The sequence below is a fragment of the Quercus suber genome, unplaced genomic scaffold (assembly GCF_002906115.3).
Source record: "Quercus suber isolate HL8 unplaced genomic scaffold, Cork oak 2.0 scaffold_286, whole genome shotgun sequence".
NCBI lineage: Eukaryota > Viridiplantae > Streptophyta > Magnoliopsida > Fagales > Fagaceae > Quercus > Quercus suber.
This window is the reverse complement of record NW_027069742.1, coordinates 586,556-603,773: the sequence shown is the minus strand read 5'-3', so window position 1 is coordinate 603,773 and position 17,218 is coordinate 586,556. Positions and strand designations below refer to the sequence as shown.

The 17,218-nt window shown below is 35.0% G+C and overlaps 1 protein-coding gene and 1 non-coding gene across 3 annotated transcripts; one reads left to right on the top strand and one right to left on the bottom strand.

Annotated features, from left to right (window-relative positions):
• Nucleotides 1–2,566, bottom strand: LOC111987473 (uncharacterized). Of its 2 annotated transcripts, none has more exons than XR_010632429.1 (4): nt 2,425–2,566; nt 2,162–2,242; nt 494–674; nt 1–298 (listed from the first exon to the last, which is right to left on the bottom strand). It is a non-coding gene; the product is annotated as an uncharacterized LOC111987473 (transcript). The 2 variants fall into 2 exon arrangements; XR_010632430.1 differs by having other exon boundaries at nt 1–248.
• Nucleotides 2,567–4,082: 1,516 nt separating this feature from the next.
• LOC112018950 (linoleate 13S-lipoxygenase 3-1, chloroplastic) lies at nt 4,083–7,810 on the top strand. Its single transcript, XM_024051484.2, has 6 exons — nt 4,083–4,184; nt 4,644–4,976; nt 5,464–5,657; nt 5,789–6,090; nt 6,218–6,484; nt 6,830–7,810. The coding sequence occupies exons 2-6, from the start codon at nt 4,646–4,648 to the stop codon at nt 7,584–7,586; spliced, it is 1,851 nt and encodes a 616-aa protein (XP_023907252.2). The 5' UTR covers nt 4,083–4,184; nt 4,644–4,645; the 3' UTR covers nt 7,587–7,810.
• The last annotated feature ends 9,408 nt before the right edge of the window (nt 7,811–17,218 follow it).

Here is a 17,218-nt window from a genome sequence, read left to right as displayed (position 1 = left end):
TAAATGAAAAACATGTTCGCTTTCATTTAATTGTCTTCTTAATTAGCATAAGTATTCATACACACAAGAATGGACAATTATGAAGTAAACTCTTCAAACGTGAGTTGGTATTTTCAACTATCTCATATAAATTATCTGTACTGAGACATTGTTTGATCGCAGAGCTGAATTATGTTATATTTCCTTTCTTCCATGCTTGTATGTTTCTTTTGAAGCTTCTGCTCTGTGCTTTCAAGGGATGAATACACCTGCATCGATCAACAGGAGTATAAGTGAAGCAGTCAAAGAATTCCCCAGCCTGCTTCACTGAGTTGATTAATAACAGTAGCAAGAACAAAAAATTTATGTGCATAATTTAAAAGTTTTATCAATATGCCTTTGGGAAATGTTGAACTGTGTGGAATAGGGAACAAATATAAGTGTACAGTCTCAGCCTTTCTCCTTAAATCTGCTTTACATGAAACAATTATATGACCACCTCCACATTACTTACATGGCTATTTTCAAAATTGGATAAGCTTATGGCATCAGACTGGAACTGGACTTTGTTCTAGAATTTCTTTCCCTGTAATTCCATCCTTCAGAGTTTTAAAGTATATGTCGTAGTCCTTCTCTGGAGGTGGGTTTTCAGGGTCCACTGTAAAAGGCTCACTAAATGGAATCACACTTTTAACCTGCCGAAGACATAGAAGAAAGTGATGATGTCCAAAACTCCAATAAATGAAACTTGAGCACTTTATGTTCACAAGTGAAACTTAATTAAGCTCAAGAGTAAATAAGTATCACAAAAGCATTCTCCCACTTTCATGCTTCCAGCTCATCCAAACATTTATAGTCAAGAAGTTCCATGGTAAATCATACAAGTTAGACTGGACAGCACTTGTACTTTTTACTGGTACTGACAAAGCTAAAGTAATCATGTAATTGAAAAAGGATTTACAGCTTTTCTTATTGAGAGAAGGAACTGCATTTCATTTTTAAACTTTTTCAGTCCTGTTTCCTCAATTTCAAAATAGTATTGTAGTTAATCTTCCCCAAAAAATTTCAAATGACTAAACTAAAAGCCATAGAGGAAGATTATTATAGGATGGATAACAAGAACTTTTGGGCCTGAATTACAATTTTGCAAAAACTTTGGCAGCATGTTATGTGGCATTATATAGGATAGATAACCAGAAACTTAGAGCCTGAAGTCTAACCATGTAAAAGTTTTACAATGTTCTGTGATATCACTGTTGGAATCGGCAATTACAATTATTAATGTTGCTTAAAGTAGTAATAAAATAGACAGAGCAGTTCACCCCTATCTTTGAAGTGGCTTAAGAACAAGCACAATAATTTATATATTGCGTACCCTGAAAGTTATATTTATTTTCTATGATAAAATGTTACCACTACAACCATCCACAGTTCTTTACAGAAAAACTAAAAACTAGTTTTTACTCCAAACAAACAACAAAGCTTTAGTCCCAAATTTTTTGGGGTCGGCTATTGATCTTTGATTAATCAAGGTCAGCCACAATTACTTTTATTTTCCATTCTATCCAAAGTCATGCTCTTTATTACTTACATGTTATTTTTGGTCTTTTTATACCCCTATTTTGTTCCCTCAACTCAAATCAATTTCTTACCATTGCATTAATCAGTCTCCTTTGAACATGACCAAACCATCTTGAGCGAATCTTTCTCATCTTTTCATCAATAGGAGCCACCCTATCTTTAAACAGATTTCTTTATTATGAATCCTATTTTTCTGTGTATTTCTACTTATCCATCTCAACACTCTTGTTTTAGCTACACCAATTTTATAATATGTTATTTCTTAACAACCCAACATTCAACAACATAGAGCATAGCTGATCTGATAGCAGTTATATAAAATTTTCCCTTTAATTGATTGGGGAAAAAGGGGGGAAAATGAGAAATGAAAGAAGTTCAAAGTAAGTCACAAACTCAGTTTACATTATTACAAGGTGATTTTGTGTGGTACAGTAAACTACAAGCATTTGAAGTAAAACTTGCACTTCTATCAATATGCTACATGCAAATACTACAATCAGTTATTGTCCCATACGACACAAACCAAGTATATTAATAAAAAGAGAATTGAAGCGCATAAACTACAATTATATGACAAAAATAAGGGGAGCAAGAGTATTACCTCAAATGTCTTGTCACAAGCATATGTGCTTTCCAAAGCAGCAACACATATACGAGCAATCTCTTCCCTTGATATCTTACCCTGTATGTATCATATAGTCAAAAATCGTCACATAAAGTAATTTTAGCCTTGAAGGCTTAACCAAGAACCCAAGAAACTCAATTTAAGAGCAAGGTAATGCTAACAGAACCCACCAGCGGGGTATTTGAACATTACCATTAAATAGTACAAACTGAGATATGATTAAAGAAAAAATGTTGTACCGTTATATTGTCTCCCTGCTCGAAAATGAGATCTGCTCCGGCAGGCTCCTCAGTTAATGCACATGGCCTAACGATTGCATATGGTATTCCACTTTCTCGTAATAAATCCTCCCCCTATTGTAGAATTGGCCAGTGTCAGACTATGAAGAGCAGACTTGTAGATGGATAGGCTTGAGGTAATAGCATAAGACATGATCAATAACAAGCCAATTTGAAATTGAAAATCTTCTCTTTCCCTCTTTACTCATAACTCATTTATTTTTGTAACTAACCAATTGTAGTAAAAGTCAGAATGAGCATGATTTGAGTTCCTAACAACTTTCTATCTATCTAAATTGTGTTTCTTTTCCATTTTAATCGTATTGGTCAACATTTGTACCAAGTTTTGAGTTAGTTATTATAATTGTAGGTTAGATGCAATTTCTTTTTATTTACTGTGGATCTTCTCTAGTCAATATGTCATATTTATATTGGTTTGCATAATATCCACTCTAACAAGGAATTCTACAATAATAATAATCACAACAAAGCACTAGTCCCAAAATTTTGTGGTTGGCTATGGATCCTTAATAGACTAATCAAGATTAGCCCATGTATTCTTCTCCACCATTATATCCTATCTAAAATCATGCTCTTTGTCACCTTAATTAATATATACTTTTTTATGACTTCAACTAAAATTATTTTAGGTACTGTCTTCTACTAATTTTTATGATTACATGTTATTGGGTAAAACTGTAAAAGGATCAACTCATAAAGCATTGTGCAAAACCAAAAAAGTCTCAACTCTTCAATCCATGTATAGTAACTTCTTGTATTTCAAATAAATAGTCCAAATTTAAGAGTCTGNATATTTAACCTTTGAATCTTTGCCAATAAGTAAAAATTATAGTGTTTTGATGTAGGTGACTTGGTCCTCCAAGTGCACAGTATAAGAAGTTGACTATTTCTCTAATTTCTTTGGTCCAAGAAGTTGAATAGAGAATAGTCTCTAGCGTGCTGTTATTGAATTTTACTTACCATCAAAATATATTTTTCCCTGTTCAACCTAATATATATATATATATATATATATTTTTTTTTTTAATTTGAAAGTATCGCATGGTATAGCCGTATAGTTGATTTGGGCCCTTATTTGGTTTTAAGATCTATGCCAACTATAGAGGATGAAGAAGAATTCAATTTTTTTTTTCTCTTTTCTATAGGGAAGTCTGAAGTGGGATTTTTTTTTTTTTGGGGGGGATCAAATAAAAAAAAATTCAGTACGCAGCTAATGGGCCACTCCTGGAATGGGCTATGGGTCTTAAAACTGAGCCTACTAACTACCAAGAGAGCATTAAATTTGGTTTTTTTTTTTTGGGGAATAAAAAGCCCATCATAACTCATAAGCCAGATATGATGGAAGTTGAACATGTGTGACAATTAAGAACAAATATGAAATAACCATCCCTTTTCCTCTCTGATTTTTTTTTTTTGGTAAGTTCGACTTTAACACCCTTTTGTGATTATATTATTTGAACAGCCATATCTACCAAATGAAACGCCTGGTGGGCTTAGATCATTAAGAGAGAAAGAGCTTAGAGATATAAGGGGTGATGGCAAAGGAGTCAGAAAATTATCTGACAGGGTATATGATTTTGATGTGTACAATGATTTGGGAAATCCAGACAAGGGAATTGATCTTGCTAGGCCAACACTTGGAGGTGAAAAAATTCCATATCCTAGACGGTGTCGCACTGGTCGTCTTCCTACTGATACTGGTGAGGGTTATATCTCTTTTTCTTAATTGAGCAATGCTATAGACTTATTGAGGTAGCAAGTTGTGATTGGTGTAACATCACTTCTATAGTATACTAGTCACACTATGCTACCTCAACAGTTGACAACAAAGTTATGAATTTTTGTGTGGAGCTGGACTCACTTCTATAGTATACTAGTCAATATGTATAATTTTAATGTGATACATTAAAGTTAAAGCTTTCTATATATATATATATATATATATTTTTTTTTGAAAATACAAAAGAACTGTATTGAACAGGCTTGGTGCTTACATTACATATAAACACAAAAATAAAAACTAAACATCATTTTCAAAACCAAATTATGTCAAATGAAATTTACTCTCATTTTAAATTCAAGTCAGATTGTAATTTCATTAACCTCTCTGTCTACTCTTTGTAATGGTCTAAAATACCTTTATGTTGCATGTGCCACAGATATGCATGCAGAAAGCAGGGTTGAGAAGCCATTACCAATGTATGTGCCTAGAGATGAACAATTTGAGGAGTCAAAGCAAGACACAGTTTCTGCTGGGAGGCTTAAAGCAGTGCTTCACAACTTAATCCCATCCTTGAAAGCCAGCATTTCGGCTAATAACCACGATTTCAAAGGATTTTTGGACATTGACAACCTCTATAGTGAAGGTGTCCTCCATGAATTGGGGTTGAAAGATGAACTCGTAAAGCAGCTCCCACTGCCAAATGTGGTCAGCAATATCCAAGAATCCAATAGGGGAATTACCAAATTTGACACCCCCAAGATAGTTTCCAGTGAGTATACTATCTATAATTTTCTAGATTTGTTAATAATTTGAAACCTTTTTGGATACCAAAAAAGTTGGAGTGGTTATTCAGTTTTATACCTCCCATACCATGTCGTTTTTCCTTCAATGGCTTGTCTGTTGGAAACCAGACTAATGAATTACGAATAGAAATATTCTGGCTCCTCTAGAGCTAGCTATTGTATATTTAAATGCAACTAGCCTGCTTAGTCTTTATTATTTGTCCTTGGCACCAATAAGAAGAATCTTTTTTACTTGCAAAGTGCATTACATCATAATGGCCAAAATGTGTTAATCAAAATCCATTATTATTATATCCAGAAAACCAATTAAAAGATAATTCATACATTTATTTATTATGTTGTTGAAGTGACACCAATCACGTTAATTGTTAATTGTCACGTTAGTTTTTAAACCTCTATATTAAAATTGATAGTAACTTTAGTATTTTTCTTACATTTACTTCCCATGTGCAGAGGACAAGTTTGCATGGTTGCGAGATGATGAATTTGCCCGACAAGCAATTGCAGGAATAAATCCAGTTGGTATTGAAAGGCTTACAGTGTTCCCTCCTGTGAGCAAGCTTGATCCTGAAATCTATGGTCCCCAGGAGTCTGCACTCAAAGAAGAGCACATTCTGGGCTATCTCAACGGCATGACTGTACAACAGGTAACCACATCATATTGTTGTTAAGTAATGTACATGTTTTTAATCATGGTATATGTATGCAAGGTCCTAAATATATACATGACTTTATTTCTGTTCTTAAATTGCTGATATTTTTCATTCTTTCTTGACAGGCATTGGAGGAAAACAAGCTGTTTATATTGGATCACCATGATGCTTACCTTCCATTTCTTGAACGTATTAATGCCCTTGATGGCCGAAAAGCTTATGCAACTCGTACCGTATTTTTCTTGACCTCTCTTGGGACTCTTACGCCCATTGCTATAGAACTTAGCCTTCCACCATCAGGACCAAGTTCTTGCTCTAAACGCGTTCTCAGACCAGCTGTTGATGCTACTTCCAATTGGATGTGGCAGCTTGCCAAGGCTCATGTGAGCTCCAATGATGTAGGGGTACACCAACTTGTTAACCATTGGTAAGTATGAGTTTTTGAGAGTATAATTATACAAGACATACCAATTTGTCTAAATTTGTTTTATTATCATCGTATATAAGTTTTTGTGTGACTAAAAGTAATGCAATTGTGTGCTAATTTTGTATAGGTTGCGTACACATGCAAGCTTGGAACCGTTTATACTAGCTACACATAGGCAAATGAGTGCATTGCACCCTATATTCAAGCTTTTAGACCCTCACATGAGATATACAATGGAAATCAATGCCTTGGCCCGGCAAATTCTAGTCAATGCTGATGGTGTTATTGAGTCTTGCTTTACACCTGGTCAATATGCTATGGAGATTAGTGCTGCTGCATATAAAAGCTCTTGGCGCTTTGACATGGAAAGCCTTCCTGCTGATCTCATCCGCAGGTATTCATGAGTTACTTACTTTATGTGAGTGATAGGACAAAATTTAGACACAATTCCTAATGTGTTGTACCTTAAGTTTCCTAATTAAATTCAATTATACAGTATATTGGTTAATGAGCCACACAGTTGAATTTAATTGTCCTTAGGAGAAAATGATACAATATTTTATCCTACATTGGTCAATATAGCTACATGATTGAATTTAATTGAAGAAGCTAAGTTACACTACTTACGGAACTATAGCTAACTTTTACCCCTATCTTACACCATATGTGCTTCTATTTATGTTTTGTTTCATTTGATGTGTATGGATATAATGTGAACTCTTGTATTCATTATATATAGGGGTATGGCGGTACCTGACCCAACAAAACCACATGGTCTAAAACTCCTAATTGAGGACTACCCATATGCCACTGATGGGCTCCAAATATGGTCTGCAATCGAGAACTGGGTTCGCACCTATGTGAACCATTACTATCCAAATTCAAGCCTAATTTGCAATGACAAAGAGCTACAAGCTTGGTACTATGAGTCTGTCAATGTGGGCCATGGTGATCTAAGCCAGGAAAGCTGGTGGCCTACATTGGACAATGCTGATAATCTAGTCTCAGTCCTCACAACCCTTATTTGGCTAGCTTCAGCACAACATGCTGCACTTAATTTTGGTCAGTACCCATATGGTGGATATGTACCAAGCCGTCCACCCCTAATGAGAAGATTGATACCTGAAGAAAATGAACCTGAGTATGCTATTTTCCTAGTTGATCCTCAAAAGTATTTCCTCTCAGCAATGCCTAGTGTACTACAAGCTACAAAGTTCATGGCTATGGTTGATACCCTTTCAACACACTCCCCTGATGAGGAGTACCTAGGGGAGAGACAACAACCATCTGTTTGGACCAGTGACGCTGAAATCATCGATGCATTTTACGAATTCTCTGCTGAATTGAGACGGATAGAGAAGGAGATTGATAGGAAGAACCTTGATACTAGCTTGAGGAATCGATGTGGGGCTGGTGTGTTACCATATGAGCTACTTGCACCTAGCTCAGGACCTGGTGTAACATGTAGAGGGATACCAAATAGTGTGTCAATATGAAAGGGATTGAGACTCACTTTAATTGGTCACATTTATCAGCTTATGTATATAGTCTATTAGATTTTTGAGTTACACATGACTCTGTCTAGATAAAAGAATTTGCATATAGCTTCTCATATGCATTTTGTAGTCTCTGATTAACTTGTATGCAATAAAAGCTCATAGTAAACTTTGGCTAAACAAATAAAATTGATCCTGAGGATTGGAAAGTTTGTTTGTTTTTACTCTTTTGGTCTATTATTAGACAGTATTTGAATGTAGCTTTTGCAAGTCCAAGATGATGGTCAGACTAAGAAGTCCACACACCATGATCTGGGGCCTAGGCCATAAGTTCAGCTAATTGGTTGTTTGACAGTCCAATGATAGCATTTCAATTAGGATTTGCCGATGGGCCAAATTGGACTCAACCTTAAAGTTCTCTTGAGAAAGGCCCTGAGAAATGAGAATTATTTTGCAGCCCAAATTTTCACCCCGTAGTCCAATCCGATATTGCTTAATTTGTTCAAAATGTCACCCAAACGGCCGAACAATCCTGAAAATAATTTATTTTGATTAGTACATAATAAAAGTAGTGTAAGCAGGGATCTATATAAATATAACATTGCACTAATAACATTAGAAAGTTGTAAAAAGAATTTGTATCCCTGTTCTGAAGAAAATAAAAACAACAGTGTTCAACTTACATGTCAAACAAGCATTTAAAATCGATTTAAAAAGTTCATTTGTTGAAATTATTGGCTGTGTAATTGTGCTTTCTAGGTATCATTGGACCCAAATACACTATTTGTGGGGGGTGTATATATATATATAAATTAGATCTCAACTTGGAGATTAATTTTATGTCACGTGTATCCAATCCAATTTTCTTAATTTTGGTGCAACTATTTAGTATTTACTGTACTACAAAAATCGATGACTCTAATTTAATTTTCTTAATTTTTTGTTATAAATGAGTTATTAAGTAAGAAAATTATAAATCAAAATTAATAAAGGTTAAAAAAAAGACTATCATTAATTCATTTATTTATTATTATTATTATTATAATACAAATAGTGGTTGGATAAACTAAAACTGAGAATTTCATAGATAATAATTTAAAATGATTTTTTTTTTCAAATAACTTATATTTATTTTATTAGTAGCTATTTTATATTTTCAAATATACAAATATTATATATAAACTTATTAAAATTTTAATACACATTTAATTATAATTATTTGTAAATGTATCCCATGCATGCATATGAAAGAGTACAAGCTGATTAAATTTATATATTTGAACTTATATCATTCATTATAAGATAATTATTTTTTATTATTATATCAGTTTAGCAATTGATTTTTAGTATAAAAGTAAAGTCTCTTATTCAATTCATTTTTATTTTTTTATTTTTTTAATCAATGAAACAAACAGTCTGTCAATCTATTCTCTCCCCTATAGGAGTCTTTTCTCTCTCATTATTGTAAGAGCTTTTCTTTCTCGCTTATCTAGGTAAGAGCTTATTCCCTCCCTTAAAATTCTTTTTAGGGTCCTTTCTTGGACTACACCATTTTCCTGAAGTGGTTGTAGCCCAATTTTCTTCGGATGTGACTGTATGGATCAAGAAGTAGTGAATAGTTTAGGAAACCTAAAGCTCACAAAAGAAGAAGAGGAGGATATTGTTATTGCTAATAATAATAGTTCTGGAATTTTTGAAGAATGCTCTCTGAGCTTATTTGGGCGGCTACTTTTAGATCGTCATCAAAATCTTAGAGCTTTAAAGAACACCCTAAAGGCAGCATGTAAGACGGGTTCTGATTTGAAAATTGTGGAAGTGGGGAATAATATTTTGCAGTTTAAGTTTGGGTCAAGATGTCAGTTAGAGTGGGTTGAAAAAGGTGGTCCTTGGAATTTTGACAACAACCTTCTTCTTCTTTGCCGATGGAGGAAAGGTTTGACATCAAAAAATATTAGTTTCTCCCATTCTCCTTTTTGGGTACAGATTCGGGGTCTACCATTTGAGAATATGACTGAAGATATTGGAAGAGATATTGGCAGTAAGATTGGAAGAGTTTTAGAGGTTGACAAGAGAGCTATACAAGCAGATCAAGCTAAGTTTTTAAGAATAAGAGTTAAGGTGTAGATTGATAAACCTCTCCGTAGAGGGGGGTATGTGAAGAATGATGAAGGTGGAAGATTTTGGGTTGATTTCAGGTATGAGAGGTTACCTACTTTTTGTTATAGATATGGGATACTTGGGCATGATGAAAAACATTGCCAAACAAGTTCACTAGAGCTTTTATCAGGAAGGCAATATGGTGAATGGCTAAAAGCTGGTGGAGTTATGAAAGTTGGAGGTGAAAAAGAAAAGCTGAAGAAGTAGTCTGTGGCTGAGAAAAGGGGTTCGACTTCTATGGTGGTGAATGGTGAAGATAGAATAGAGATGGGGGCTGGTAGCTGATGCTCTCTTGTGTTAGTGGTTGACGAAGGAGTTGAGGCAGAGAGGGGTTTAACAATCATGATGGAGGCAGATTAGTTGGACTTTGTGACGAATCCTGTAATGTCCAATCACAGGAAACACGGTGAGCAGGTCAGGTGGAAAGAGAGGTTGCCAGAAGTTTCGAACAGTGAGAAGGAGCAGAATGCACGTGAAGGGCTGAATGGAGGAAGAACTAATTTAGTCAGGACTGAATGGAATGGGACTGAAGTCGGTCAGCAGGTAGTTAGTAAGGAATTTGGGCCGAATATAAGTGGAGCTGGAAATTTAAGCCTAATAAAGATAAAAGAGACAGAAGATTTAAGTGGGGAAAAGAAGAATGGGCCGGATTTAAATGAAAATGAAGGGTTAAAGTCCATTAGGCCAGAAACAAAGAACACTCTTATGTGGACCGGTCATAGCCACATTGTCCAGACCGAGTTATCACCCAAGAAGCAAAAGGAAGGATTAAAAAAATAACAAGAGATAAAAGCCCAAGAGGTAGTGAAGTCCGAAAAAGCCCAAGAGGTAAGTAATAAGAGAGAGGCCTATAATGATATGTTATTTATGTCTGATGAAAATGTCCAGAAATGGTTATGTGTTGGAGAACAGGAAGGGGGTAAAAATTTCTTTACTGAAATGGCGGTGACTGCTGAGCAGCACCACCTAGATCAATGATTGCTTTAGGTTGGAACTGCCAGGGGCTTAGGAACGTCCGGTCAGTTCGAGTGTTGCGCAAGCTTGTGCAATGTTGGAAGCCTAAAATTGTCTTCCTATCGGAGACAAAAATGAAGAAGTATCAAATGGAAAAGGTGAAGTTTAAAACTGGTCTGTTGAATGTTTTAATTGTTCCTAATGTTGAGAGGAGTGGGGGATTAGCTATGTTATGGAGTAGGGATGTAAAGGTAGAAATCCAAAGCTATTCTAGGAATTTTGTTGATGTAGTGGTGACTGACCCTGATTCAGGTTTTAAGTGGCGTATTACCAACTTTTATGGAAACCCCGAAACTTATCATAGAAAAGAATCATGGGATTTATTGAGAAGCCTTAGCCGAAAGTACCATTTGCCCTGGTTATGCTTTGGTGATTTTAATGAAATAGCATTGGTGGAAGAGAAATTGGGTGGGGTGCAAAGATCCCAAAAACATATGGATGATTTTAGAGAAGTTATTCACCAGTGTAGATTCAAGGATCTAGGGTTTGTTGGTCCTGAGTTTACTTGGTGTAATATGCAAGAGGGTGAAAGTAGAATGTTATTGAGATTGGATTGTGCTTTGGCTACTCCTGATTGGATTGATCATTATAAAGATGTTAAAGTGCATCATTTGGTGGAATTCACATCTGACCATTGCGCTCTACTTTTAACTGATGCTACTGTGGCTCAGAAGTATCCCACTAAACGTAGATTTCAATTTGAAGCTATGTGGACAAAAAGGGCGGAATGTAAAGACATCATCCAAGGGGTTTGGGATGGCAGCCATGATTTAAATTCTCCTACGGGAATAGCTGCTAGATTGAGATGTTGTGCTGATAATCTCTCTAGGTGGAACAAAATGGTGTTTGGGCAAATTCCAAAGAAAATTCAAGAGAAAAGGGAGACTCTCAATACTTTGGTATTCAGAGATAGAAATGGCAGCTTGGGCGGTGAAATCAAAATATTAAGAAAGCATATTAATGAATTATTGGACAATGAAGAAATTAAGTGGCAGTAGAGATCTAAGGTGCAATGGTTAGGCCTTAGGGATCGAAATACGAAATATTTCCACACTAAGGCTTTAGATAGGAGGAGGAAAAATACTATCAGCTGTATCATGAATGAAGAAGGAAATTGGTATGATTCGATTGATGGTATTGCGGAGGTGGCAGTATCATATTTCAAAAATTTATATTCGTCTGCCTTCTTGACTCATTTTTCGGAAGTTCTTGATGCTATCCCAACAAAAGTCACGGAGGAAATGAATCAGTCCCTTATTCAGGAATTCACTAGGGAGGAAATTGAGATAACGCTAAATCAGATGTATTCAACAAAAGCTCCAGGATCAGATGGTATGTCTGCTATCTTTTTTCAAAATTATTGGGGTATTGTTGGTAATGATGCCATATGCATGATTTTAAATGTTCTTAACTCTAATATGTCTATGGCTGAAATTAATAAAACAAACATCACTTTGGTGCCAAAAATAAAAAACCCCACAAAGATGACAGATTTTAGACCTATTAGTCTTTGTAATGTTGTTTATAAACTCATATCTAAAGTGTTAGCCAATCGTCTTAAAGTGATCCTTCCTCAGATTATATCTGAAAATCAGAGTGCGTTTCTTTCTGGGAGGCTTATTATCGACAATGTGCTTGTAGCTTTTGAACTTATGCATTATCTTGAACACAAAAAGGAAGGTAAAGACAGTTTTGTAGCAATAAAGTTGGATATGAGTAAAGCTTATGATAGGATGGAGTGGGGTTTTATTAAACTAGTGATGGTAAAAATGGGCTTTCATGAGAAATGGGTAGAGTTGATCATGCACTGTATTACTTCTATATCCTACTCTATCCTTATAAATAGGGTTGCTTATGGTAATATTACTCCTACAAGGGGTCTTCGTCAAGGAGACCCTATTTCGCCTTATATTTTTCTTTTATGTGCAGATGGTTTTTTCTCTCTTATTAATGATGCTGCCAGAAATCACAGAATCAGTGGAGTTTCTATATGTAGAGGCTGTCCTAAGATCACTCATCTGTTTTTTGCAGATGACAGTCTTTTATTTTGTAACGCAAATAGTCAAGAATGCCAGAATCTTATTAATATTCTCTAATTATATGAAGTTGCTTCGGTCAGAAGATTAATGCGGATAAATCTTCAATCTTTTTTAGCAATAATACCCCGGATGATAGAAGGAGTGAAGTGTTGAATATGCTGGGGTCGATGTAAGATACCCGCCATAAAAAATACCTTGGATTACCCTCAATTATTAGCAAGTCAAAAGTTGAAATTTTTGCTGAAATTAAAGAGAGGGTGGAGAGGAAATTATCGGGGTGGAAGGAGAAAATGCTATCAGTGGGCGGGCGAGAGGTCCTTATTAAAGCTGTTGCTCAAGCAATTTCAACATACACGATGAGCTGTTTCCAAATCCCGAAAAGCCTTTGTGATGAGATGGAAGCAATGATGAGAAAATTTTGGTGGGATCAAAGGGGTCAAGAATCTAAAATTGCTTGGGTTAGTTGGAAGAAAATGTGTCAGTCCAAGTTGAATGGAGGAATGGGGTTCAGAAATCTTCAGGCTTTCAACCTTGCTATGCTAGCTAAGCAAGGTTGGAGGTTGATTTTGAATCCTGACTCTCTGGTGGCCCAAATTTATAAAGCAAGATATTATCCGCATGGTGATGTTTTTCACGCGAAGCTTGGAACCAGCCCTTCTTATACTTGGAGGAGCATTTTCTATGGGTTGGAAGAAAGAGGCACCCGATGGCGTGTTGGCAATGGTGAGAGGATTTTTATTTAGGTGGATAAATGGTTACCGACTCCAACAATATACAAAGTTATCTCCCCCCCGAAGTCTTTTAATGATTACCCTAGGGTCTTGGCGCTTATTGATAGAGATACTAGGAGGTGGAAAGGTGATGTAGTGAGATCTCTATTCTTGCCTTTTGAAGCAAGGACTATTCTAAATATTCCCCTTTGCCACAGCCTTCCAGAAGACCAGATTATATGGGTGGGCAATAGAAAAGGAGAATTCAGTGTAAAAAGTGCTTGTTATATTGCTGTTGGGGTGGTAGATACTTTGGAGGAAGGCGAATGCTCTTCTGGTGATTCTAGAAGTCCTCTATGGAAAAAACTCTGGCATTTAAACATTCCTCCCAAGGTACGTATTTTTGCTTGGAGAATGTGTATGAATGCTCTTCCTACTTTTGTGAATTTGCAAAGAAAATGTGTTGATATTTGTGATACTTGTCAGGCTTGTGGTATGGAGCCTGAAACGAATTTTCATGTCTTTGTGAAATGTGAAGTGGCTAAGAGGGTTTGGAGATGTTGGCTGGACTGTCCGATTGTGTTGTTGAATGTAAATATGAATATTTTAGATATAGCTATGGAGATTTTGGAATTTGGTATATCCAAAGACTTGGAGATTTTCTTTGGGGTTGCTTGGGCAATTTGGTACAATAGAAATAGAATTGTGCATGAGTACTCAAGCCAAATTCCTGATCATATTTGGGGTTTTGCGAAGAAATATATTTTTGAGTTCCAAAGTGCATCAACAGCTTGCTCTCAAAGTTTGTCTCAGTGCATCAACATCAAGATCAATGTTGATGGTGCTACTTCGGAAAGTGAAAAGAACTCAAGTGTGGGAGTTATTATAAGGGATGCAGCCGGTAATATTATTGCTGCTTGCTGCAAATATTTTCAGGGTCAATACTTGGTGGAGGAAGTTGAAGCTTTGGCTATGAAATGTGGTCTCCTTCTTGCAAAAGAGCAAAAGCTACCCCAAATTATCTTGGAATCTGATGCTCTAACAGCAGTCACTAGTGTCTTAGCAGCTGAAATTGGTGGCAGTCTTGGCCATATTTATCAGGGAATTCATAGTCTACTTGCTTCTTTTAGTAGCTGGAAAATCAAGCATGTGAAAAGAGAATACAACAAGGCAGGCCCACAAGCTTGCTCAGTATTCGAGGCAGAAGGAATTATCTCAAGTTTGGAAAGGAGTTTGTCCTCCTTTACTAATTCAAGTTGTTCAGAAAGATAATTTGTAACCTGTTTTGTGCCTTGTGTTTTTCTTTCCCGGCTTTGTTGTGCTCTCTTTTCTATTTGGCAATGAAATTTCAGCAAGTTACATATTCCGGGAAGCTAACAAATGTGCAGATATTTTGGCTAAAATGGGAGCAAATTTAGATTCGGGCTTTCATATTTTGTATGAACCATCGCTTGTGGTGGTAAATGCGCAAGCTTTTGACAAAGCTGAGCTTTTTTGTAATAGACTGGTTACTTAATGTAATGTCAGTTCCGCTGTTTACCAAAAAAAAAAAAAAAATTTCAGCAGGTTGCTTTTCTTAAAAAAATATAAATAAATAAATTAAAAAAAAAAAAAAAAAAGTCTAACAATCACGTGACATCTTTCACGTGAAGTGCTGCCAAATATTGTTTGGGCTCTCTGCTGCAACTCAACATCTAAAAGGTGTTGATTGATTGTTATTTTGGCCCATGAAAAGTTTCTGCAGATATTTTTTTTTTTAATGTATTCTTCTTGCTTCTTTGCGCGGGAAGCGTTCGATGAAATGATTCGCCGTCCATGGCCAGCCTTATTTATCAGGAATGGGTCTCACCTTCTGCCTCAGCCTTTCATAATTTGTGCTCTATTATTCTTCAGCAACCACATGCAAATGTTCAGTGCTTTCTTTACTGTGTACAATTATCAGTGAAAAGCTACATGGTAAAGGTTCATCAAGAACTTTTTTCAATGTGAATAGTCTTGAGCTATTTTGAAAATAGTTTAGTCAAATTTCAATGTGAATAGATGGGCTTTCCCACTTGGCCGTTGTATAAGATTAAGATATGCTTTAATCTATTTCTTAATGTGAAAATAGATGAGCTTCCCCTCTCCCCCCCCCCAAGTTGGTCTAAGCATGCATCATGATTCATGCTTCAATTAAATAAATCCTTGGTGACTTGTACCTACATAAACAAAGACTGACAAAATTTTGAATCTTTATTTGATTATATGGTAACGTGTGTCACGTGTTAGAATTCAATAAGTTGATCTCACCACCATGATTTAAGATCTCGTCATCCTGTTTACATGGTCTCAAGTGGAGTCAATTGGCTAGAGTCTTAACTCTTAACTCAATTGGCACATTTTAATATTTTTAACACATACTTTTAGAATTCAAAAAAATTGAGTGGCAAGATATTAATGTGTTGGTTGGTACGTCTAGACAAATATTTGTTGGTATAACTTATTTTTATTAATTTAATGTTTAAAAAAAAGTTAGACAAAATTACAATTATACTTGAAATAGGCCGTGGATTTGTTTATAGCAAATCTAAAAGATAAATTTTATGGAAAATTTTTAGTTTATATTGTACTAGCATTGTAAATCTTACATTATAAACTAGACAAATTTTTAGTTTATATTTTTTTTTTGTAAATGTAGACAATATTGTATACATTTATTTTAGTTTACAATGTAAGGTTTACATTGCTAGTAGAATGTAATCAATGTAATCATATAATTAACCATAGTGTATTATTAATGGTTGAAAGCATTATAAAAACACACACAAAGTGTTTGATTACATAATAGTGGCCCAAAATTCTTCAACTGATGCCGTCAAAAGTATAATGATCATTGTAGGTCATATTTCCTATTCAGTCATTTAAAAACAGGACATGTAGGGTCCTAAGCATTTTTTTTTTTCTATGATTTTCTGTTTCCAATCAAAAGAAATAAAAACAGTGACTTTCTATCTCCAATTGGGAATAGCGCAATGAATGCGAGTCATACTAATATTATTCCAAATGGTAGTTGCATCTGCTTCTTGCTCTCACAGAATAACACTTCTTAATCCACGTGATGTAGCAAATTCAGCATAAGTTGGATTAAATCTATGGGTGCTAATATTATATTCAAAACTAATGTCTTTATCTGAGAAATTATGGCAATGAAAGGGTTACTCAGATTCAACAACCATTGTTGGGATATGATGCAAAAGCCATTTATAATACCACACCCAAAGTCTCAAAGCTGACCATTACTCACTCTTTGTTGGGAGAAGCACCACCACAATAATATATATATATATATATTACATGATTTCCCTTACAGTTTAAGGATAATTTTAAATTAAAAATTCTAGATTTTAAAATAAATTAAAACTGTTAACTTTTTAAAGCAGTTCAATTTCTTCCCTCAGTGAGTTGTTATTAACAAAATATAAAAGAAATTCATACAAATTGTAATTACTAATAATAACTCATCTAAAAACCAAAAATGTTTCTATGTGAATCACATGTATCTTTTTGACACCAAAAAAGTTTATATGATATCTTAAAAAATTCCTAACAAATAAACAAAGTTTAATAAATATGTGATTAATCTATGAGTTATTTTTAATGATTTAATTTTGCAATAAAATATTATATAATGTTTATGTTAAGTGCCCAAATAACTATCCTATGTAGTTTCCTT